Raw genomic sequence first — 25,794 nt, forward strand, 5'->3', positions numbered from 1 at the left:
CTTTTAAAACCTTCTTCCTGAATCAAGCTGTTTAAACCTGAAAAGCCTGTGTAAATTTCTCTACTAGCTGAACATACAAGGATGCCAAAGCAGGGCAGTGTATGCTCTGCCAAGTTTCAAGTCCTTCAACCAAATATCATTCTATAAATCACTGCTAATACTGAACAAAGAATGATGTTCATGCAAATATTTATTTCATCGCTGAATTACAGCCTCTTTATATAGAGCTTCAAAATCTCTTAGGTCCTGAATAATTAGGTTCCAACTAATGGCTAGAAGTCCAACATGTCCTGCTATAGTTCTGAACCACAGCTTCTTTAAAATAACTCCATTTGCCATCTCCAGTTACCTTATACATTATTCAACCCACTACCAAATCTTAATTATTATGTTTACCTGAAAGGAAGAACATAATTTTCCTCAAATAATTTAGATTCACTAAGAAAGCAGCAATGGAAACAGATGAGTTTCCAACGGATGAGAGGGACATGGAGGAGGAAAACCTTTCGGAGAACTAAGGTATGGGCATTGTAACCAACTGTTTCAGATGCTAACTTAGCACTGGCAAGAGTAAATAATTCCTCTTAGAGAACAAATAGGCTTCATGAGCGAGTGGTATGTCTCAGACTGTGAGACATCTGAGAAAGGGCACAATTTAAAGCCTTTAGCAACCCAATAAGTTGAGGCTTCAAGCCACGTGCTAAGCTGGAGATATAAGGACTCAATTAAGCTTTGGATTCTGCCTGATCAACCCCAAAGGATTCCACTACATCTAACCCAAGGCTGAGAAACACTGGTCTAACCAGTCCTTCAGACTCACTGAATGAAACCCAACTTTTGAGCCACCCCAGCTTCCATGACTGTTTACATCAGGACACCAGGTTCTACTTCCCTAACAGAATGGATACCAGCAAGTGTGAGTTCACAGGGAAGAGAAATACCTGGACAGAGGAGGCTAAGAAGCCTACCTAGTTCCCTCATGGTTTCATATAATACGGATAGTGTATATTAAATAGAATAAAACCTGAACAAGAAAGCCACCACAAACAGACACCACTTAATGTTATTGGTACAGGAGGAATAATCAAAGTGCATAATAAATTGTTCCATTTTAAACTGCTAACATTAATTACATTAACACTAACATAGAAAGAGTAAGCACATTTCCTCATAAAAACCAAAAATCAATTAAGACCAGTCATAATATTTCAAAGAGCAGTAATTTCAGCATAACACATAAATTTGTTTTACTCCTCGAAGAGTCATATTTTAGTTCTGTAGAGGGGTTTTGGTTATGTTTATGTTCAATTTTATATGACATTAGCTTAATTTAGATGGAAATCCTATAACCACCCCACTGAAGTCCACTAGGGAGGTATGTTTAAGCCTCTGTTGTTAATTCCATCATAATGTAGTGCTGAAGGAGAGACAAGAAATATGCAGACTACTTGAGTAATATGAATTACAAGGTTTTTTTAATAAAGATAAAATAATGAGCTTGCAAAATGAATTTAAATGAAAGTCAAATAACATGTCAAAAATAGACTTCTATTGATTTTAAGATGGCAAAAACATTTCAGAAACCCACATCACTATATGAAAATGTTAAAAATGGACCTCATTAGTTCTCGGGTGAGAAGGGAGAGGGAAATCTAATAAACAACACCTTGCTTTCTAAAAGTACTCAGGGAATTTTACTGATCTGACATAATTTGACATTAAGTCAAATCAGTAAGTTTCTGAAGGAGCTGCTTAGATTTTAATTTCTTAATATTTAATGAAAGATCTTCGTAAACAAAGAACGGGGATGCTTTCTGAATGGCAATTTATAAAAATTGTTTTCAACTCAGGTTTAACTTTCACACATAAGAGCAAGCTAAAAAAAAATGAAACAGAGCTCATTTTATTAAAGCAAACTGGAGTGCACAAGCTGTGTTGGACTTCAAACTTCCAAATTCCCAACCATTTCCACTAATTTGCTGTTCTAATTTGAGAGTACCAGCCTTATTTCAAAATAACCCTTGAATCCAAAGTCCCAAATTTCCCCATAAAACTGAATATATACATTTATTCCCCAAACTTACCTTTTCTGAGCTTCGGCATCTCGTCTAGCTTGTTCTAAAGCCAATTCTTCAGCTATTCTTTTCTTTAGTTCTTCCTCGTTGACTGGAATTAAGACATGGGGAAAAAATAAATGCATGTTGCATATACCCTGCTAAAAGAGCTGTCCTCTGTTTTGCCCATTAGTTTCATTTTTGACTCATACAAGATAATACATTTTTTCCTTACTTTAATAAATATGATTAACAAGCTACTGATTAAAAGGGACAATCTAAGTTGTTGTTGTTGTTATTATTCCAAGAAAAAAGGAATGATACAAATACAAAAAAATAAGTAATAGAAAAAGGGTGAATAGCCAACAAATCACAAATAGCCAGCAGATCAAAAATATCATATAGCTATTAAATTGTATTCTAATAATACATTCCTACATCATTAACAACAGAGTACCCATACCAATTTCTAGTCAAGAGATGTCTAAAATAAAATATTTGGTTAACACAATTTTCCTCAATAAGAGGAAAAAGTAAAGCTATAAATCTGTGGAAGAAAAACTTTTGTGGATTTTTTAAGTCTTCACTTTTAGGTTCTATTTACTTCCTGGTTCAACTTGCTTCACCTGGTGGTCCTACCTTATTCTATCATGGTTCTGCCTACAGCTACTCTCGCTCTACAAGGAAATCCAAAGATGTTGGCAGACAAGGATGTCTGCAGGAGGTGGTCAAAAAAGTTAAGATGGCAGCCACAATGCCAACTGAAGTCCTGCCTATTTTTCATGAGTGGCGATGCACGTAAAAAAAAAGTGGAACTTCAGCTGCACTGTCATGGCTGTCATTTTGATTCTTTTGACCACGCTCTGCAGACAGTCCTATTGGGGGAAACAGCCAAGTGGGTAAGCAGTTATAATCATTGTTTCAATGCAACAGGGAGACAACACATCTCTGAATAAGACATGGGCCATTCTAAAAATATCACAGGCACCTACTTTTTCGTCCACCCATTTACATGTGTAAAATTTTTCAAAAGCTTCAAAATACTAAGGCACAGTTGGAAATATACAGAGGGGAAATAACAACAGGTTTTCATGGTGATAATGGGAGACCAAACACAAGTTTAGCCATTACAGAGAACTTGGGAGCCAGAATAGATTAAAATATTAGATAAGATAATTATACTTACTCTAACAAATCCAGAATAAAGACTCCACACTTTGTTTAGCTCGACCTAAACACAGAAGCTCGGGAAGCCATTGGTGAATGACTAGTATTGATAGAAAATAATAATGACTAGAAAAATCACCAAATGGAAAGATTGGAAAAGACCTAATCCAACCCAGTGCCTGGTGATTTCAACAAAGGATGGGCAAATTAAATGTCAGTTATTAGAACACGGAAGTAAGAGAAGAAGAGGACAACCAATAGCTAGGCAGATGGTTTCAATTAAAGCAACGATGGGTGCCCTGTTGGAAGACCTGGGAGAGCAGGTTGGGGACAGATCATCCTGGAGAAAATCAATGTAGTTACTAAGAGTTAACCCTGACCTGATGGCACATAATCAATTAATCAATTAGAATATGGTCTAGAAAGTACATTTAAAACACAATGATTTGGACAACTAAATAGGAAACACTGTCCTTATACACCCCTCGGTTTCCATATTTTAGCACCGGACTCCACTTAAAAATCCAATCAACTGGAATAATTCATGGTGTAGCAAAATGTGGGGAAGAATTAGAAATCATGAAAGCTATAGCCCAATATATCTGAAGAACACTGTGGCGAAGAAAGTGGTTTATAACTATTTCCAACTTCTGACTTAGAACACAAGGTACAATCCACGGAGGTTTCCTTTGGAGCAACATCCCTGAAATTCATGGGGGCTGTCTCGCTTTTTGCAGCTTCTACCCCATTCAATCAGACATTTGCTGGGATTTTCTCAGAGAACATTTCCAGCAGGGTATGCCCTCTCTGCACCTCTCTGCACTATGGAATCTCCACAAGCAGCTTCTGGGAAGACAGCAAAACAATTTACCCAGCAATTGATCATTAGATTAATTTCACCTCTGGAGAGATATTTTAAATATTTCAAGACTCAGATCTGGCACCTGACAACAGGCATACAATGCATAACAATTAAGGTGTCTGCCAGTCTATGCATCAGGGTTTTTTATTGCTCCTATGTGTAAGAATGGATAGAAAAGGCTAATGGACCATTGAAACAACTTCTGAAGAACAATAAATACAATCAGGCTATCAGCCAATAAAGACATGGCACATTTGACCTTAACAATCAATTAGGTTATGCATTGATCAGCCAGACCCTAATAGGGAATAAAAGTGGGGATGTAGATCGTTAAATAGAAATTCTATTACTCTAGGTATGTAGGATTATTCCCAAATGAGATAGCCAAGACAACTGAGTAAGGACTAATCCTAAGAAAAGGACATGGGGATGAGAAATAACTCCAGCAATGTTATTTATCTGCCCAAGTTTTTGCAAGAAAACAAATCATTTGACTCAAACTGATGTGCTGAATATCTAGGCAGGCTATTCCTATTTAGCTGATGCAAATAAATCATGTACAAATAAACCCCTAGGAAGTAAAACAAAGCACAATTTCTCCAAGTCTGGTTAAGTTAAGGTCAGCAGTACAACACGCATGATTAGCAGAGAACCTGATTTTTCTAATGACAGATTCTGAGACAATACTAGGCGCTCACAAGATGAGTTTGAGAGATGATTATGCACAAAACTGTCTAGAAACAACAATGTCACTTCCATTTTATACTATGTCCAGATTAATCCTGACACTAAATGCTCATTTGTTTAGATGATCACCTCTAGGAACCGCAGAACAGACAACCATATGAATCAAATATATCTTTTGATATTTCAAATGGGACAAGAGAGTGACATCAAAATCCACATCTCCACATGAGGTTCCTTCTCCATCATTTACCTAATTATTCATTTGTCATAGATTTGAGAATAGTGACAGGCTCAGGCAGGAGATGGGACAATTCCTATAATCAAGTTCTTTACTAGACAAGAGTGTCACAAAATAAAAAATGTATATGACTCTATCCTACAGCTTACTCAGTGTTCTCTTTACTAAAGCCTATACCCTATACTACCCTAGCTTTATTTCTTACTGCCTTAGGTTACTGCCCCCAGCCCATGGGCATCTGTGGGGTAAGGTGTGGTTAAAAAAAAAAAAAAAAGTCAAGACGACGGCCATGATGTACAACTAAAGCCCTACCCCTGTTAACATGTGTGGTCCCCATCTTGACTTTCTGGACCCCTACGGACACCTCTGTCCAGCCTCCAGACTGTCCTGGCCAAGGTCACCTGGCTGTGAGAGCTCTCTGCTCTCAAGGCTGTGTTGCGGTATCTTGCCCTCTGGCGTTTGGGAAAAAGGTGAGGGGGTGAGGCAGACCTCTTCCCCTCCTGCTTGGCTCTGCTCAGCCCTAGCACCAGGTTCTCAGGCCCACCTTTCACTTCTTCTGGCTTCTTGGGCCTCCTGGTGTGCACACTTCACTACTCATGGTGCCCTGGAAAGACATGCCAATGCTCTACCTGCACTTTCTTCTGGAAGCTTGGCTTCCTCCAACTTTTCCAGGCTGCAACCACCGTTCTTCACTGCTGACACTCTGCCAGTCCCCCCGCCCCACCATTCTCCTGCTCTCCCCCAGTACCCTCAAAACTTCAGCTCTTTGCCTCCTTTTTTCTTCTTCCTTCACTCATCAGTTCTTGCTGTTCTTTGGCCAGCACAACTCCTCCACATTACCTCTCTGCAGCTCTTGAAAGCATCTTTTCCCAGTTATGGCTGCTTTAAGAAGTACACACACTCAGAACCATTTTCTAGAATCAAATCAGAAATATTGCACAGTCAAATATTGCTCGACTGGAGTGCAAAGGGTTGCCAAACAGCAAGAAAAAACCCCAAAGCAAATCAATTTACAGGGAGCAGCTTTATGCACATACAACTCCTTTACCCCACTGTTTGAAGACACAGTCAGTAACACACCAAACTTTGGTACTGAAGACTCCTGAGAATATCATGAATAGCCAAGAAAACAAACAAATGGATCGCAAAACAAATCAATCCAAAATTCTCATGCTAGGCACATATGACCAGGCTCAAATTATCATTACTTGGGACACATTATGCAAAGGCCCAGCTCTCTTGGGAAGTCCACAATGCTGCAAAACCTGGATGGAAAGAGAAAAAGAGAGAACCAGACGTAAGGTGGATGGATTTGATTACAGTGGCAATGGGCATACCACTGGAAGATCTGAAGGGCCAGGTTGGGGACAGTTCATGCTGGAGAAAATCTATCAATATGGTTGCTAAGAATCAACACCAACTTGATGCCATATAATTAACTAATCAAACAATGGGAAGGGAAGGGGAGGGGAGGGGAGGGGAGGGGAGGGGAGGGGAGGGGAGGGGAGGATAGGCAACAACAAGGTGGATGGACTTGATTTTGATGATTTGTACACCACTGGAAAATCTGAAGGCCCAGGATGGGAACAGATCATCCTGGAGAAGGTCTACCTGCGCAGTTGCTAAGAATCAACACTGACTTAATGGCACATAACCAAACAGTCACACATCCCAACATCTTCCTCATGCATTTTCTGAGCATGGAGGCACTTGTATGAGCGTCCTCTACAGCAACTCTTAGCCATATCCCCTGTTACCTCACTTTCCTTGCTAGTTCCAGAAGGCTTCACAGCCAAAAGGCCAGACCAATTATTATGCCTCTTTCCAAAAATGAATCTGCTGTTTCTTAGAGCAGCTTGTCTAAAGAAAGTCCACTACTCCACTCCAGGACTCCGCGATTCACAATTACAGCTAAGCATTCAAACCGAGCAACATGACAAAATATATTTAAGAGAACTTGGTTGAAATAATATGCTCTGCCACTGTACAATCTTAAGAAAGGAGGCAAATTTACTGTTAACAGTGCTGGTTAATTTGCTCATTTAAATTATGTGCAAAAGGGACTGGATTTTGATTTAACACAACTGGAGAGCTTTATTGCAGTCCAAAGTAATTTGGGTGGGAAAGCTCATTAAAATACTAGAGCTACTACACACCCGAATCGTTTATCACCTCTAGGGCATAATAATTCTTTGAGTCTGTGAACAAAAGAGGGGATAAAGGAGAAAATGTGTTAAAAACACCAAACCAGAAAATCCTTCAGATAAAGCAACTTCAGTTCTGGGGTAAAAGGCAAAGCAGAAACCTAAATGAACTTTTGGTGAGAGAGATTTGCTGCATTTGCACAACATGCTTACCGAAGGATAAGTGAACCATACCTTACTCAATTAACCTACTTGACCCAATGAGCCATAAAGTAACCAAACTAAAATAAGGCTGGTTAATTTGCACTGATACGTTCTGCTTAGTCCTCAGCAAGGAGTAATACTTTGTCAAACTCAGAACCAAAGCAGGGTTACTCTTTTAACACCTGGATGGGAAGCTACCTGAACTCTCAGGACTATAAACTAGTCTGGGAAGAAGACAACTGCAGACCGCTTTTGTAACTCTGCTAAGAAAACTGCCGTCACCAGGAGCTGAGTTTGATTTGAGAATGTCTTTATCTTTATGTTAGGCAGAAAAGTAAGTTGGTTTACCTGCACCTTGCAGAGGGTTGGATTAGATCAGTGTTTCTCAACCTTGGCAACTTTAAGATGTGTGGACTTCAACTCCCACTGCTTTCTCAATCTTGACTTTTTCAACCTTTGTCAACCTTGAATTCTGGGAGTTCAAGTCCACACATCTTAAAGTTGCCACGGTTGAAAAACACCAGATTACATGATCCTTGTGGTCCCTTCCAGCGCTATGATTCTGTGAAACAGCCACTGAAGGACAAACAGTGAAGGTGAACAAAAGGGAAATGACAGGGAGGGTGTAGAGGCTTTGCTTAAATAATTACAAGTAGACCTGTCTCAGGGAGCTTCAAAGGATATACACCACAAATTGCCAAGGGAAAAAAAAAAGAAACAGAGGAGTATCACAGAATAAAAAAAAGGAAGTACATGAAGAAAGAAATCAACAGAGGAAGCTCTATAAAATCCATCCTGTGCATACTGTTGTTAATTAGGAATTCCGAAAGGTGCCTTACATGTTCTCTTCTCTGACTAGCAGAGACCATCCAAGATTTCATGCAGAGGCTTTGCAACACCTATTACATACAGTAATACCTCGGTTCACGAACGCTTCTGTTCACAAACAATTTGGTTCACGAACAGCAGCGTTCGCAAAAGTTTGCTTCCATTCGCGAACTCCACATCGGGTGACAAACACGACCCACGGCCATCTTCCCTGCTCTGACACATGGTCATGGCTTCCTCTAGGTGAGATTGCCTGTACTTTGTTTCATATTTTTGTGGTTAAAAAATATATATATATATATATATATATATATATATATATATATATATGGTTCAGAATGGATTAACCTTATTTACATTGAACCTTATGGGAAAATTTGATTCGGTTGGCGACCAATTAGGTTCACAACCACGTTCGTAGGGGTCAGAACAGATTAACCTTATTTACACTGAACCTTATGGGGAAATTTGATTCGGTTCGCGACCAATTCGGTTCACGACCAGAATCGTGGAACGAATTAAGTTCATGAACCGAGGTACCACTGTAACTCCCACTTTTAAAGGAAAGTATTAGGATCTGAGCCCCAGCCTTTCTAAGTGCAAAGCAGGCATCTCCCCTCCACCCAAATACCTTCCCTTGATTATTTATCATTCACTTATCAATGGCTCAGTTATGAACTCTGAGCAATAGCCTGTTTAATTACAACATTGGGCCCTCAAAAGCAAAAACAGAAATGCTTCTTCAGCCCCTTTTCAATTTTTTTTCAGCATTTGCAAACCTTTGATGCAAAATGCCACTGGAGCTTCATGCATTACTTATTGATATCAAAAGGGAGTCTGGGTGAACAAAGAACACTGAAGTTTGGTGCTTGTTTCATCTCTTTCACAAAGTCATCCAACACGTGTCCTGCCAGCATGGAAAAGCAATTGCTCCAACCCACCCCAATCAATTCATTAGGGCTGGTTGCACATGTCATTAACTACTAAAGGGGCCAGCTGACTGGGGCCAGCTCTGCTCTATAAAAATCTCACCAACTCTGCTTCCCCACATCATGGTGAAGTTTCTCACTACAGAGATTCTGGAGGCCTGCTCAAAAACAATTTCTGAAGACCTAAAAAAAAAAGTCACTAATGCCCATCAGTCCGGAAAAGGTTCCAAAGTCATTTTTTAAAGACCTGGGGCTCCCTCAAGCCCCAGTCAGAGACAGAGGCTTGAAATGGGAAATAACAAATCACCCCAAGCTTGGCCGTTCTGTCAAAATCACTCAAGCATGCAAGAGTCATTCAGAAATCTTAGAATAATATCCAAGGATCCGTTGGCCTCTCTCACCTTCGTCAAAGTCAGGTTCATTACTCCATTGTCAGAAAAGCAATAAGGAAACAGGAGATTTGTAGCAGAGCAGCAAGAAGTAGTGAGCCACTGTTCACCAAGAACGCTGATTACATCTTAAGTTCACCAAAAAGACCCTGGGTAACTGTGGGGGGACCACCTGCCTCAACAGGTGAGAAGCACCTGTGCTCCTTCTTGGCCCTCCCATGTCACCAGGACAACCCAGCTGCCACTCCAACAGCAGCATTGGGTGGAGGCAGGGAAGGAAGAGGAGGGAATACAACAGATTAAGACAACAGTAATAGAGAAGTCAGCAATAAGCAAATATATTGGAGATACAAAATAGAAAGTTATGAAAATATAGTGAAATCGGACTTTAAAGAATGTAGTGTAGATAAAGAGCCTACAGAAAATAGTTAAAATAGAAAATAGTTTTATTTCTAAGATTAATTTCTGAACTAGTTGACAGCATTTATAATTTGCCATTCCTTTGTTTTTTGGTAAGCTTTCCTTTTGTAAAATGAAAGTGTCCCCCACCCCAGCCACTGAAGGGAGATACAAAAATCTAACCAACTGTCCAGGTTTCCAGTGTTTTGTGTCTATTGAGTCTGAGTCAATCTGGCTATTGGTGGTTTAAAAAATTTTTTAAAAAGAACCCATGACAATAAACCTTCAGACTTCGGGAAGATCCTTCAATGGACGGATGACTCAGAGGTGAAATGTTTCATCTACACGGGGGTTGTTACATCTGGCAGAAACCAAACACCGCATTTCTGTAATGGTATGTGGGAATGACCTTGGGAGATAGAAGGAACAGCCACAGTCTAGGCATCAGTCAGATAAGAGCCTGCAGAAGGAATGGGGAATGGCAAACATCTCAAAAGGGACCCTCTCTAGTTTCTTGGATTGTAAAGATGAGAGGGGAGAGATGTACTTTCAGACTTGAAAGATGTCAGCCTAGCTAGGTAATCCAGACAGCAAGCATGCCCAGATGAACTAATTCTACTAATTCTACAACCTTACAATAAAGTATGGCAAGCCATAAAGTAAAATCTTGCAAGTCTGAAAGTACATTCCCCCCACACACACACCTAGACCAAGAAACTAGGGAGGGTCCCTTCCAAGACATTTGCCATGCACCATTCCTTTTGTGGGCTCAGCTGCCTCTTATCTGACTGTTGCCTAGTCTGTGACTCTTCCACCTCTCTCCCAGGGTCATTTCCACACACCATTACAATTTCACACTAGCAGCCTGATGGCAGTAGCATCCTCTCATTGTACCAATGAGCTGTTTTGACCATTAGGACAAATGGCTATAGATAAGGGAAGAGTCTTCACATTCTGCTTCTGCATGTCTCTCTCTCACCTGGCCTATTATTAGTTAAAAGAATCTCTGCGTTTAAAAGATAAAAGGGAACTTTCTCTCTGTCTCTCTTGGACTTCCTCTCCTCAAAGTATAGCTTAGGCAGAAGTGGCCCTTTCCTTTCTTATGGATTCCTCAATAAATCTAACTTTTACTTCCAGCAGAATGAATGCCTGCTAACATTCAGTGAGAGCTGGGCTCTGAGCTGCATCCAAAGTCAACTATATTATGAGCATTTTATTTTTTATTGAAAGTTCTGCAACTTAATTACTTCATTTTCTTTCAGCACTCTGGTTATATTCATGATCACACCCTCCGACAATGGCTCCTGCTGAATTCCTACCTTGAGAAGAATCTCATACCATTTGTCCAGCATGAAGGTAGTAATGTCATGCTTTAGAGATGCTTTACTATTTTAGGACCTGGACAACCTGCCATCATTATGAGGCCATCTGCTCATCATCTGAAGTGCAAGTGCATCATGTAGCAAGACAGCAACCTCAAACATTCAAGCAAGACTATAAGAAAATGGATGAAAAAGAATAAATTCATTGTTTTGAAATGGGCAAGTCAAAATTCTGACCTAAACGCCATTGAAATGTTGTGACAGGACCTGAAACCACAATTCTACATTGTAGAGTACCCTCAAAAGTAACTGAGTTGAAACAATATTTCACCAAGGAACAGGCAAAACTTCCTATGAAGCGTAGGAAAAGTCAATTACCAATTCCAAAAAATGTAAAGCAAAAGATGGCTTAATTGAGTTACTGAATCTAAAATGGCAATTACGTTTTCACACTGGCAGATTGCATGACTCTATCTATGACATAAATGAAACAAGCACCAAACTTTGGTGTTCTCTGTTCACTTGACCATCTGACCATTCATGCCTGTGGCTCCAATCCACTTCCAGAACCTTCCCTTGATGCACACCGGACAGCCTACAAACTTGCTTTCTTTTGAAGTTACTTAACCTTTCAATGAATGTCCTAGTCCCAAATACTGATTCTCTGATCTTCATTAGCAATAAGTGAGCCTTAGAAGAACGGCAGTTAATCCAAATTCACGAAATATATCACTGGGGGTTTTCAGCTCATTATATGCATGTTTATGTAACAGGACAGCAAAGTATGAAACATTCAGCAATTTACAGAAGAAAAACAGAAGAAAACATTGCCTCATCACTATATTAAATTGTTATTTAAAACAAGCATCTTATTTCTAGAAGAGCTTTACTTGCTAATTAATAAAGAAACAATCTTTACAATATTCCCTAGGCACTGCAAGATTAACAAGCCTGCTTTTCTTGTAAAAAGATTGAAATAAAACTCTGTTTTAAGAGCCAGACTATTTTTCCTTGTTCTAAGAACAAGGAATCCCTCAGTAGCATTTGGAAAACCTAACAGTTTGTATAGAGATAAAAACGTCAGAATAAAATAGTCCAAGGGGAAGGCATACTTGAGACACTTTTGAGAGTGACCTTGTTACACGCTTCCTGAATTTCTGTATTTCTGAGCAACGGGTCAACCCGCTAGAGGACGGCTGTCAAAAATATTGTTCCTAACACAGATTCTGTTCAAAGCCAGAAAAAAGAAATCTTCCCTCAGACTCATGCAAGCAGCATTGTGAGTTAGTGAGAAAAATAGAGAACTAAAATAGTATTTGTGGAGGATTGAGAGAAGGAAGAGAAGAAACAAGAAGCTCTCAACTGCACCAAAGTTCTGGAGGAACATTTTGTTCTGCAGGTGCGCGCACACAATCCGCCCTTCACTGGGGCTGGTGACCCAGTAATACAGTGTTGTCCAAACTTGACCACTTTAAGATGAGTGGACTTCAACTCCCAGAATTCCCCTGCCAGTATAGCTGGTGGGGGAATTCTGGGAGTTGAAGTCCACTCATCTTAAAGTGGCCAAGTTTGGACAACACTGCAGTAATACTACTGTGTTGGATGGTAAAGATTCTACGTTTCTGCCAAGGACAAAGTAGAACAGCCTTGGCAACCACAGATGGCTGTGCCTAAAGCAAATGGCAGCAGAGGAATCCCAGTCTGTGTTGGGACCTGGTTGGGAATTTAGCTTTGTTAATTTTATTAATTCATTTCATTTCATTTGTAATGGCCATCCACTCCTGTGGGGCGGCTTTGTCACGGCAGCCGTACTACCACAGCCTCTCCTCCAGTGACAAATTCAGAGGCAAATGAGCTGTAGGCATTCAGGACACATGGGTGGGGTTAAGATGGCTCCAACCATTTTTTTACCTCTCTCTCTCTCTCTCACACACACACACACACACACACACACACCTGCCAACCACTTGGTAAGAACCAAGTATCACAGCAAGGGCTATTAAGAGAGGCTGTAGGATATGCCTCATTAAATTTGCATAGGAACTATCTTCTGGTGTGTCTTCTTCCTCCTTCATTGGCAGGAGGAAATCTTCCAGAAAAAGTCTTTCTGCCTTTTTGGCTTACTTTGGTTAGGTCTTATTCTCCATCTTTTGCACATGCCCATCAAAATGGCATGACATTGTCTGGCTTCGATGACTGGCATCTCATGCCAGTGACAATATGCTAGGATTACACATATTTAACCTATTCTAATAGCTGCACATCCCAAAAGGATGGAGGTAGGAAGTATGAGGCTTCACGTGCTGTACTGGCAGACTACCACCATTGGGCTCTTCTTGAATTGTATGTATGCCAGCCAGCTTTATGAGGTGCGGTAGTAGGAATGAGCACCTGAATTGGCATTTAACTCCTCTCCCAAACTCTTTGTGTCTTGTCTTGCACACCGTAAGCAGAAGAGCAGGGATGGCCTTGTAACTGATCTTTGTAAGCAGCTTCTTATTGGGCTGAAGGGTAGGATAAATACGTTTCAAATAACTAATAAATACAAGAGTCACAGGGCATTGCAAATACCTCCATCTAGTCTGTCTTCGCAGACAAAATCCACTTTGAGCTAAGACAGGACAGATATATAGACAGGTTCATGTTGTCTTCTTGGCCCAAGTTAGAAAAGTAGTTTACCACTGCCTTCTGAATGCTTGTCCTATTTTCTAGTTTAGTCGCTGGGATTTCTGGTCAACTCCCATCTAAGTACCAACCAGTCTAATCCTTCCTTTTTCAACATCGGTGAATGCTGGTTACCCAATCATTCCTTTTAATGAATTATTAAAATTGTCTAGCAGATTTTTTTGCCACCTGATCTACTAAACAATATGGAGCTCTTATGAAAGCCTTGGGAAAGATATTCAGATGACATGATGTGTCTATACCTACAAAAATCAGACCTGTGCAAGCAATGGTATTCTCTGTGACACTTTATAGAAGTGAAAGTTGGACTATGAAGAGAGATAGAAAGTGTCTTGACAATTTTGAACGCTAGTGTTGGAGAAGACTCCTGAGAATACCATGGACAGCCAAGAAAACAATGAATAATCGAACAATCAACCCAGAGTTCTCACTCAAGGCTCAAAGGACCAGGCTCAAATTATCCTACTTCAGACATATTATGAGAAGACCCAGCTCTTTAGAGAAGGCTCTAATGCTGGGAAAGGTGTAAGGATAGAAGACTACCAGCAACAAAATGGATGGATTCAGTTACAGAGGCAATGGAAGACCTGAAGGACCAGGTTAGGGGCCAATTGCTATGGAGAAAATCTATTTATGTGGTTGCTAAGTTGACACCGATTCCCACAAATGAATCAGAAAGCCTCTAGTTAATGAGTCATAGCTCATTAGCCAACCTGCATGGCCATAACCAGAAACTGGGAATTCTGACATTCTAATTGAAACCAAACCTTCATTGCAACCTCTATCAAGAAGCTGAGATCCAGAACCCTGAGTCCTAAAAGTTTGTCTTGAAATTTTATACCCTATCCCCAATTCTATCCTATGGGCACAGATAATGGGATAAACACATTTGCTGATGTGGTCCTGGACTTGGGTTACCTCACAGAGAAACTATAGCTGTGTGCATAGAAGAACCACCTACCTGACCAAGTTCCATTTAATATTTCTGTGATTAGGAAGAAAAGCTTGCCAAGGGAGGGCTACTCTGATGAACAGCAAGCAAAGTACTTGTGGCATGATTAAACAAGCCAAAGAGTTGCATTCATGGTATGAAAGCTGACTCCAAGACTTTCATACCATCTTTTAATCTGTTAAGATGAATTACTGTATTTTAATTCATCCTCTTTTAAGAATGAATACATGAATCTAAATTGAGTGCCTATTTCTTCTGCTGCTTAGCCTCACCCCCCCCTTTTTTTCTCCCCTCTCTGACAGCTTGGTTACAACTCCCCAATTTCATTATCAAAAGTTCTGAACTGTTTAAACTGAACCCTCTCAACCCATGTGCTTATTCATCTTTTTTTTTTTCAGGAGACAGAAAATATCAGCTCTCAATAGCTACTTGACCAAGTCAATGTCTCATTAGAATAATGCCCTTCTAGTTTGGGAAAAATGTTTGCAAGGGTCCCCTTACCAGCCATTGCCATGATGTGCTTTCTCTTAAGCAAGTGATTACCTCCGGTGTAAATTTACACCTACGCCTGGTAGTGTATTCATGTAGCTGTTTGTAAGGCTTTTAGCACAACAATAGTCTGCAGAATCAGAATTTAAAAATGTCCATATTAAGTAACGATGCAGAAAGCAATGACATGACGGGTTGATAATGCTGCTTTTGGTAAAATAACGTGTGTGCAGAGAGGTGCAATTTTTTTCAATTCTGACAAGAACTGAAAAAGAAAACCTCCTTATGAACCTATTTAGTCTGACAATAGGAAAAATTTATCGGGAGCCATTTTATTTCCTGTTTGCCTCACTGAAATAATTCCTAACACTGAGTGGAAGGAGAAAATGGGGTTTGGAGTCCTTAATATTTATTTTCAATAACTGACTACATGCAATTCTATTACAAAAAGAATATCTAGAAGAATATTTCAAATGAAACACATTACAGTGCTGTTAAACAGCCAAGTATTAAGACATACATAGAGTGAGCTAGGATGAACTCCACTAAATTCAGTGGGGCTTAATTCCTAAATAAGCCTCCTCAGGGTTGGGCCCCAAGAGCCTGTTCTATAAAATCAGGAGCCGGCAATAGCTTCATATGGGAAAATTAAGCGGGGGCTTGAGGGCTGCTTCAGAAGAAAAAGTTGTTTGTTTTGCTATCTCCAACCACAGCACTGAAGAGCAAATGGGTCTTCAGAGAAACCATTTCCCTCAGCTGCTCGGCAGAGGTAAAATGAAGCTCCATGTTTCTCCTTAAGGACAAGGGTTAGGATTAAGTAGATCCATATCCTGTGGAGAAGAACCTGGGGGGGAGAGGAGTTGAAGTCCAATTTACAGACCTAGCTGTATCTTCAGGAGAGCAAAGTACTCCTCTGCCAGTGATGTTTCCATGCCTCTTCTCCCCCCGCCCCCTTGTGCTTCATACCCTTTGCAATCTTAAGACATTGCCTCTTTATCCCATAATAAACCTTGGAATGAAGATCAATCTCCTGAAAATTCACTGAGCTCTTGCTTGGCCGAGACTGTAGCCCTTGTATCCACAGCAAGGTTTTTGGGAGGTAGGATTGCTCTTTAATTCCTTTTTTCTCATTTTAATCCCTAGAAAAAGGAAGCCTGATATTTTGCAGTTAGGGAGACAAGAGGCCTCAGCAACTGGGCAAAGGTTTATTCTGCTGCTATTGGGCAAGTATGACTGCTAACAGACTAGCTGGAATCAAGGTGGGCATGGGAGATGTCCTAAGAAGAAGCCTGCAAACATAAGCCAATATTCTTCTAGGCCTGCATTCTGTCACACGGAGGCTCATCACATGGACAAGAGAGTGATTACCCTCTTCCACTTCTACTCCCTAGCAGCTGACATTTAACGCTGCTAAGGACTACTTCAAACCAGTTTGGTCTAGTGGTTATGGCGCCAGGCTAGAAATCAGGAGACCATGAGTTCTTGTCCTCCCCTGGGCTTGAAGCCAGCTGAGTGACCTTGGGCTAGTCCCTCTCTCAGCCCTGGGAAGAAGAAGACAAGGGCAAACCACTTCTGAAAATGCTGCCTAGAAAACTGCAGGGACTTGATGAATTGACATCCAGTTTGGTCTACTGGTGAAGGTGCTAGACTAGAAACCAGGAGGCTGTGAGTTCTAGTCTTGCCTTAGGCACAAAGCCAGCTGGGTGGCCTTGGACCAGTCCCCCTCTCTCTGCCCTAGGGAATAAGGCAATGGGGCAAACTACTTCTGAAATCTTGCCAAGAAATCTGCAGGGACTTGTCCAGACAGTCACCCAGAGTCAACACTGATTCAAAGGAACCAAAAAAAGACTACTTCAAGCCTCTACAAAGTACTTCAAGACAAAAAAACACCCATCACCAACTGTCCACCTACAATAGGCTCAAAGAATATCCTTCTGTCTTCTTCTCATTGTCAGCCATTCCAACTGGCCATAATGCAATTTTAATGTATACAAATTTGCTTTGCACTATCTTTCCAGTTCTTCTGTTGCATATTATGCCTGTCAAAATATTGTATTTAATTCTGGAAGGGTCCTTTCTATTTTGACATGGACTTGAATTTTTCACAGGGCTGGCCAGATGCCAGACTTGGCATTGTTCATTATTTAAGTCCTGTTATATAAAGATGTAATTCTATCACTTTCTCTATTTCCAGTTTATTTACTTGGTAAAGTTCAATATTAAAATCAATACTGAGTTGGTTATTAATTGAAGACATCATTAATCAAGTTCTCCAGAAAAAAAAATGTAAAAACATAGCCAAAGGGGAGGAGTAAACACATTCTAAGAGGTGAATTTCAGATATTAAATGTAATTACAGAGGGATGTTTTTAAATGGGGAAAGAATAATTGAAGAATTTCTTGCATGTCATCTCAAATTAAAGGATGACTTTCAAATGTATTCACTGTATATAGAAAATGTTCTACAAGATACAATAGCGAAATCAGCCCACAGGAATCATTTCAAGCAATGCATTAACATCATCTCATTTGTTAAGGAGATCATGTGAAATTATTTTCCAACTACATATTTATCGGGGATTTGGGGAATTGTGGCCCCAACAAATCTAGAGGGTGCCATGTTGGAGAAGGCTGTTCTCTAGTATTCACATACAAGCAAACAAATTAATTGCAGCTGTCTGACATATTTAATATAACCAGGGCTTAATTCTGGCATCTTAATTTCCTTTTGAGCTGTCAAAGTAATCTATTAAAATAGAATCCAACTTCCCATCTGCAAAAACACACGTTTTTTTCCTGAAGGAAATGTTGCCCTTTTGATTACCACCTTGTTCACAAGGTGGTTCTGCTCCAAGGAATATTTACCTTTATGCATGGTACATCCACATTTGCGATACAGGATGTGCTGGATTTGGAAAGGATTATAATGGTGGTGTAAAAAGTGCAGAAGGCAACCAAAGCAACTAGGCTATTCAAACACCTTCCCTCTGAGGAAAAGCTAGAATGCTTGGGCTTCTTTAACTCAGAAGAAGAGATGAGTGGATCAAGGTGTATTAAAAACAAAAAAACAAAAAAGCCTTTGACAAACCTGTCCACATCACGCATGCCATAGAAAGTGGACAGGGAGAAGTCCCCCCCCTCCCGCTGGCCAAGTACTAGAACCAGGTATGATCTAATGAATCCGATTGGAAGGAGAACAGCAAATGCTTCTTCACGTAACACATAATTAACCTGTGGAATTTGTTACTGCAAGACATGCTGTCAACTATCTTGGACAGGTCTATCAAAGGCTATTAGTCTTGAAGACTCAATGTTCAATATTCCCTCCATGTTGGGACAATGTACCAGATGCAGTGGACAAACAGCAGGAGAAGAGACTGCTTCCTCTTCTTCTTGCAAGCACATTAGAGGTATCTGGGCAGCTACTATGAGCAACAAAATGTTGCACCAAAGACAGGCCTTGGCTTGATCCAGCACAGCTAGTCTCACGACCTTATAATTACCAAGGGGGGGGGGGGGACAACCAAACAAATGATTTATAGGATTCAATTTTGCTTATTTTGGACATTTAACACTGCTTTCTTCCATAATGGTTATTTTTGAAGATGCTTCAGAAAGCATACAGGGACAGAATCCTGGATGTCTAGAATTAGCAAGCATGGCTAGAAATATTCTGTGTTTAAAGTGGGCTCAACTATGTCATCTCAGACCCAGACTCTGTTAGCAGGTACCTGAGATAAGAAAACATTCCTGGTGAATAGATCAGGAAAGGAAGCAGGGTTTTCCATTCCCCATACCCTCACCTGCTTGTAATCAATATCCTTCAGACCTTCCCCCAAATCTTTTAACCACCATTAGCACCTACAACTGATCTTAATCAGAATCCTTTCCCCATCTATTCCCACCCCATTATCCTAATGCAACATTAGATTTCAAATGATCTCAATGAAAAAACTGCCCAATGCCACAAATAGTGGATTATATTAGACCAAACACTCATTCCTATATACTCACAAAGAATAGATTTACAACTTCCTTTGAATCTAGTGTTTTGCCATAGAAACACTGAGGAAATTGGACCAGGCATCCCAGGAGAAATTTCTGGCGATCCCCCATTTCCGGGGGGTATAGAGGGGATATTTGTTTGAAAATATTTACAAAGCCGCCCATATTGTGATAACAACACTGAGAAACTTATAGGCATAGCTTATCAACAGCAGCATCTCTTTTTATGGAACAGGTCCCCCGAAAATGAGGCTGGCCCCACTGTCCTTTCCTTCCAGAACCTCCTGAAGACTGAGTCATTCCAGAAGGCCTATGGTGATAGAATACCTGGTCGGATGGTTTTTTAGGAAGTTTATGTTTCGATGGCTTTGAAATGTTATGCATTTTATCTCCTACCATGGACGTTTTACTGAAATGTTTGTGTTGTTGCGAACCGCTAAGAGCCTCACAACTGCAGCAGGTAGAGGTGCAGCAGATAAATAAATGCAATTCCTAGATGCCTACAAATTGTAAGGTTTTCAACCTCCTTCGTCTCAAGTTGGTCATGAAAAACTGAGAAAGCTAGGCAGAGCTTTCTCTAAGGATCTTAGCATATGAATGGAAGCTTGTAAGAATCCTGAACATACTGACATGGAGCACAGCCCAAATCACAGGTCTAGACTACATGAAAACCAGGTATTGTTCTGAAGGCAAGAGTTCGATTCTTAGAATTATCATTCCTCATTTCACACACAGGATCTGAACTCAAAAACTTGCTTTGTCACAAATTAAGTGCTCGGGACAGTTAGGGTTAAGTGCTGAGCTAGGCTAGCCTTAGGATACTTGTGTGGCACTGACCCAAGATGTGAAAAATCATTAATACTGAGATAATTATCATTGAGCATCTTGCCAAAAGACAACAAAGGGATGGCAAAAATATGTGCCTACTAACTATTCCTCCTCCATTCTGAAAGTGTGAATTCCAGTTCTACAAATATCAAGCTTCCGCCTTCTATCAGCCACCCTTTCTATCCATCCCAAGATCAGGAAATCTGAATTCAAAAATCTTTAAACGAGTTACATACGGATAATTTCTTAGTCCCATTAAAACGTTGCAGAATTTGGGAAATGGGTCTGAGTACAAATACTTACTAGATGATCTCTGCTTTCAAAGTATTCAACTGCATTCCTTCTGGCTCTTATTTTATACAAAGCTGAAATTTTCCATGTACACATCTGCTCAAACCCTCCTTCCTGAGACATTAGATCAACCCAAGGAAGAGCAAGTTAGCAGCAGTCAGGCACATTTCACAAAAAACCTGCAAAAATCACGATCTTAAATCTGTTTTTAATTAATCCGTTAATCAGAGCAATTAATAGATTAATGCTTCAAACTCTCTGTTGTAATTTGATAACTCAGCTGCACCCTTTCAAGTCTCAGGAAGCTTTTAGTAAATAGGGCTACTTTAAAAACAAAGAGCTTAATAATGCACCCAAGTCATTCGGGTGCAAATAAAAGCCAAGTTATTAGCAGCATTTGTCTATTCCTTGCCTCTGGAGAGCGGGGGAGGCAGGGGGGAGATTCTGTTTCAAGCAATTCGCTTCTGTTTAGCCAGGAGGGGCGAGCGGCAGCCTCTTTGACTGGAAATACCTTCCCGAGCCTTTGGTCTATCCAATTTGTCAGCTAACATAACACAGCACACAAGTACAGCTGAAATATAAAATAAACAGCACACATCCATGGCTCTAAATTGCTTTTAATATCACATTAGAGAGTGTAATTCTGCATTACTGAGAGCGCAGCAGTGAAAGAAACAAAGTGCTTTCTGCTATAGCTTTGGGGTCTCATTTTCACATCAAGATGAACAGTGGGTGCCTCTCCACCCAGCTCATCTTGTGGCTAACGCAGACAATCATCCCAATCGTTTCGGTACTGCAGAAGAATACAACCACTGAAGCAAGCTTTTCCCTCCCTGCCTTTCTAAAGGACCCTATTCCCTTGGAGACTTCCCATCAGCCGCATGGGGAATCCTTCATGGCTGGAAGAAAGGTTGGTTTGGAAAGAAAGGGCTCTCCCTTAGGAGTGGAGTAAGCTGCCCGGAGAAAAACAGTTCATGTGCTTGGACCAAACTGTCACACCACCCTCTTCCTTGCTCTGGAGGAGGAAAAGAAACAGTAGTTTCTTGGTGGCAACTCAAGAGTACCACTCAGCAGTGACATGCATGAAAAGCAGAGAGGGGCTTTTGCAGGCCCTGCTTGGTAGCAAGGTTCTACCCCTGCTTTTTCCACAAGAAAACTGGGGGATAACTAGGCATAAACAAATTGAGAGGAATACCATGCTTGAATGAGCTCCTAGAGAAAGAATAGCGATGGCCCCATTCATCTGAATCTCCTCCCAATATAAGGGAACATACAGAATACTTTTGGATCAGGCAATATAGATTGTCACCACCTATCTTAATACTGAAGAACACTAAGTAGTGTTCTTCATCATTAAACAAGGTGTCCTCCATCCCCTTAGCCTGGCGAAAGAGCTGGAAGTCTTCTGGGCAAAGGAGGTCTGGTAGCTCCAACTTAGTCCACTGAAGGCTGCAAAGAATTTCTATTTCTAGGCTTTGATCTACTGGAATGGGCACCTTGGTGTCAGCTTTCAGTGAAGGAGAAAAGAATCATTAACACCCCCACCCATGAGGATATTCTCCCCTCCCCTGAACCCAACCAAGTTGCTAAAAAAAAAAAAAATCACTTTGTCAGAGAGCATAAACTCTTCTTCCTCAGAACCAAACAGATGGAAGAATGGACTGCTTCATTTCTTCTCTGCAACTTGCTGTATTTTTACACTAGGCAGGAAGAAAGAAATGCTTTTTCACTAACAAGTGCCGAAGTCAAGAAAGCTGCCCGCTCTACATGTTCCTCTGACCAACTCCACCTCCACAAATATGCAGAGTATCAAAGAGAAGATGTGACCATCTTAAGTAGCTCCAGCATGTGAACATGTAGTTCCTCCCAGAAAAGTTGCCCTCCCTACTTTAAGAGGACTAAGAGCTCAGGAAGTGAAGGTCCTTCATGCGCTATAAGCATCACTGATAGGACTTCTCATGAAAGGCCATCAACTCAGGAGTAGCAGCTGATGAGCTGAAAAACTTTTGGCAGTCCCTTCCCTGATGCACTCTAACCCCTCCTAGGATATGTCTGTTACCTTCTTGAATTCAAATGAAGACTCCTCTCTTCGCCTAAACTTTTGGAAGAATTTAAACTTGAACTGATTCCGTTCATGCTCCTCTTTCAGTGTGTTTTTTTATTACTTCATTAGCTTATTTTCAAAAGCTAGCCCAGAATACTCATTTTCTAAAGAGCAGGGTAAAACACTACAGTTTTGCCTAATAGTTACTATTAGCATTTAAATCGACAGGCAGCCTACATTTTTAACTCAGCCTTTCAAGTGCAGTATAGGGTTAAAAATACCAGCTTTATTCACAGGCAAGTTGCCAGAATTATCAAGATAATTAACCCAACATGTCTGATGACACCACATTAAACTAAGTATTACAAGGAAGCATTGCAGGGTGACTTTGCCTTCTAACCTTGTGTTCAAAGCTCCAACTAGCCACAGTTCTTCCCAAACACTCCAACCTTATTCCCTGAAGCATGGATTTTCCATTTTTCTTTTCCAGCAGAAAACCATTACTCTTTGGTTACTGAACATTCCCCAGCCCTCCCTGAGATCTTCAGAGAAAGAACTGCTCCCTTAGGTCCAACTAAGGAGGATGTTGTTCCCTAAAGTCCTCTTGGAAGGAAGAGTGGTAGTAAAACAAAATAATAAATAATAACTTTTTGGACTTTTGCAAGCTCAGGGGATTCTGAGCAAGCCGATATTTATTTTCTTATGTTGCAATGGCCATGCTTTGGATCCAAGCCTGCTGACATTCATTGCTTGAGTTTGCTATTAAAGGGAGTAAATGCTACTGCTAGGTTCCAATATCATGTTGTTTGCTTGCTTTTGGCTTGATGAAATATATGAACCCAGCTGTGGTTTGTAAATCATGACTTGCACGAACTGATAATTCTAGTTTATTCAGAAATCATCATTAAACAAACCAGGATTTAGCATGAGGAATGAACCTCATCACACTAACTTTATACAGAGAAATGAACTGCAGAATTTATACCTTACCTTTCTGCTTAGACAAGCACTTGTGATGTCTCACAAAATTAAAAAAGATTATACCAGTAATATCCAAATCAATTGGATACGAAAAGCCCTTGATAGGCTTCCAAATGCTAAGAGTAGGGGCCAATGCAGATCTTTCCTTAACCTGGAAGCAGCATGGAACAATGCCTCTCCTATGGACTAGACAGATATGAGAGCCACCGAGAGCAGGGTTATCTTCAAAAGAGATCTTGATGGGCAGAGAGATTCATAATGGGAGAGGCAGCCCCTTAGATACTGAGGATCTAAGCCATTTCGTGCTTTCCAGGTCAATGCCGGCACCCTCTATCTATCTATCTATCTATCTATCTATCTATCTATCTATCTATCTATCTATCTATCTATGCATGCTACCACATTCCACTTGGATTCATGATGGTGTACAATAAAAACCCAAATAATTATAATAGTAATAATAAAGACTCAATCATCCTTAGAATTGCTATAAATTACCACTTCTACTACTAGGAGGAGGAGGAGGAGTAATAATAATAGGTGTACAGTCTGTTATCCAAATGGTTAGTATCTATTTAAAATTTAAAATTTTAAACTCCTGGCAAGTGGTGCAGATCTTTCCGTATAGATATACGTAGTCCCTGTACCTTGCAGAGACAAGTAAGATGGCTTACACTGCAGATGTCTATTCAATCTGCCCCCACAACACAACAAATAGGTTGTACATTACTAAAAGAAAGTGACTAGCCCAAAGCCACCCAGTGAGTTCCCACAGCTGAAGGTGAACTTCAACCTGTCTCCCCGGGCCCAGTCTGACTCCTGAACCTCTACATCAGACTGGCTTTCAATGGTGTTTTAACAGCTCAGGGATGTAACCAAGGTGCCAATCACTGCTGCCATTTCAACTGGCTCAGGAAGCGTCACAGTGAGCGCAATAGCTTTAGCTTGCTTTTCCTCACCTGCAAACCCAGAGACCGCTGGCCCTTCGTGGCAGGCCAGGTCAAGAAACTGTCAGCCTTCTCAGGCAGATCACACAGGAAGCACAACCAGATGAGCTAATTCTACCTTATTGTAAGGCTACATGAACAGTACCTTGCAGGTCTGAAAGTACAATTCTCCCGCTGTCTCCTTTACAGCCTGGGAAGCTAGGGAGGGTCCCTTCTGAGCCTCTTGCTCTTCCCATCAGGTAGCTGCAAGCTATGCCCTCTCTCATCTGACCACTCCCTAGGCAGCGTCTCTTTGCCTTGTCTCTCAAGGTCTTTCTCACATACCATTACAGAAACAGACACCACAGGGATTCTAGGAATGCTATTTTATTGTTGTGGAGTCTATTAACAGGATCTTGAAAGCCCTCCAAAACTTTTACTACCCCTCTGAAGAACAACAAGGTCAAGGTGGGGCAGTTCTGAGTCTCTTTGTCATGCTTACACCTTTCCAAGACTGAGCAACCATTTTGCTTCTCATACCTCCTTCTCAAGGCCAGAGCTAAATTCCTCTACAAATGACAGCTGAGGATTAAGGAATATTCCTAGACTATGTAGTAGGCAAGCTCTTCTACAGCTGAATCTCCATTCCCAAGCCTGGTTTCCTAGTCACTTATACCCTACTTGGATTTAATGTCAGCTTGATCTCAGCCTGTTACTCAAACACATTTCTTAGAAACTGAATGTCTGAGACTGGCCTGTAATTGCAGATACCCCACAGATCAAGGAATGATTTCCATGATGAAATGCCTAACAGTCCTTGGGAACACAACAGAGCCAGCAAGACAATTAAGGGAAGAAACAAGATCACTATAGAAGGGAGGGGGACCATGAGAAAGAAAGTAATTCTGCCTTAATTACACTAGGTATAAATTGATCTGGATAATTTGTTTGATGGGCTTCAAGATTCTGTTCCACTACTCTCCTAGCAGTAAAGATGTTTCCAGAAATCCATGTGTTCTTGTTTCCCACATCTGCCAACCGTGCAGGATTTGAGAGTTTCCAACAGACAGCCTAGGGAAACACATCCTGCCTGCAAGAAAGCACTGCTCAATCCCCTTAACTACAGAGACAATCCCACCCAGGTCAACTTAATCATAAAAATATGATAGCCCACATCTCTCCACACACCTTGTCCCCATTCTTAAGATCTACAAGCTGAGAAGAATCCAAAATAATAAGGAAAGCAGCTGCTGAACTTATCCCAAGTGAAGGTGGATCTGACTAACTTTATCTACAAAAAAAAAAAAAAATGCAACAAGGTCATAGCAAGCCCTGTTCCACCTGCATATCCCTTTGGTGAAGGAGAAGCC

At 40.7% G+C, this 25,794-nt stretch overlaps 1 protein-coding gene across 2 annotated transcripts in view; it reads right to left on the reverse strand.

The window, feature by feature from the left end:
• The window catches only part of CHCHD3 (coiled-coil-helix-coiled-coil-helix domain containing 3), a 230,048-nt gene that overhangs the window by 188,927 nt on the left and 15,327 nt on the right, over positions 1–25,794 (reverse strand). For both annotated transcript variants that reach the window (XM_088141426.1, XM_088141427.1), the window contains one exon: positions 2,085–2,166. In XM_088141426.1, the coding sequence (XP_087997552.1) occupies positions 2,085–2,166 (82 nt within the window). The remainder of the gene's footprint in view (positions 1–2,084; positions 2,167–25,794) is intronic.

This window comes from Python bivittatus, unplaced genomic scaffold (genome assembly GCF_059951505.1).
Source record: "Python bivittatus isolate LINGU-HERP-01145 unplaced genomic scaffold, Pbiv_v1 ctg000330_np1212, whole genome shotgun sequence".
Classification (NCBI taxonomy): domain Eukaryota; kingdom Metazoa; phylum Chordata; class Lepidosauria; order Squamata; family Pythonidae; genus Python; species Python bivittatus.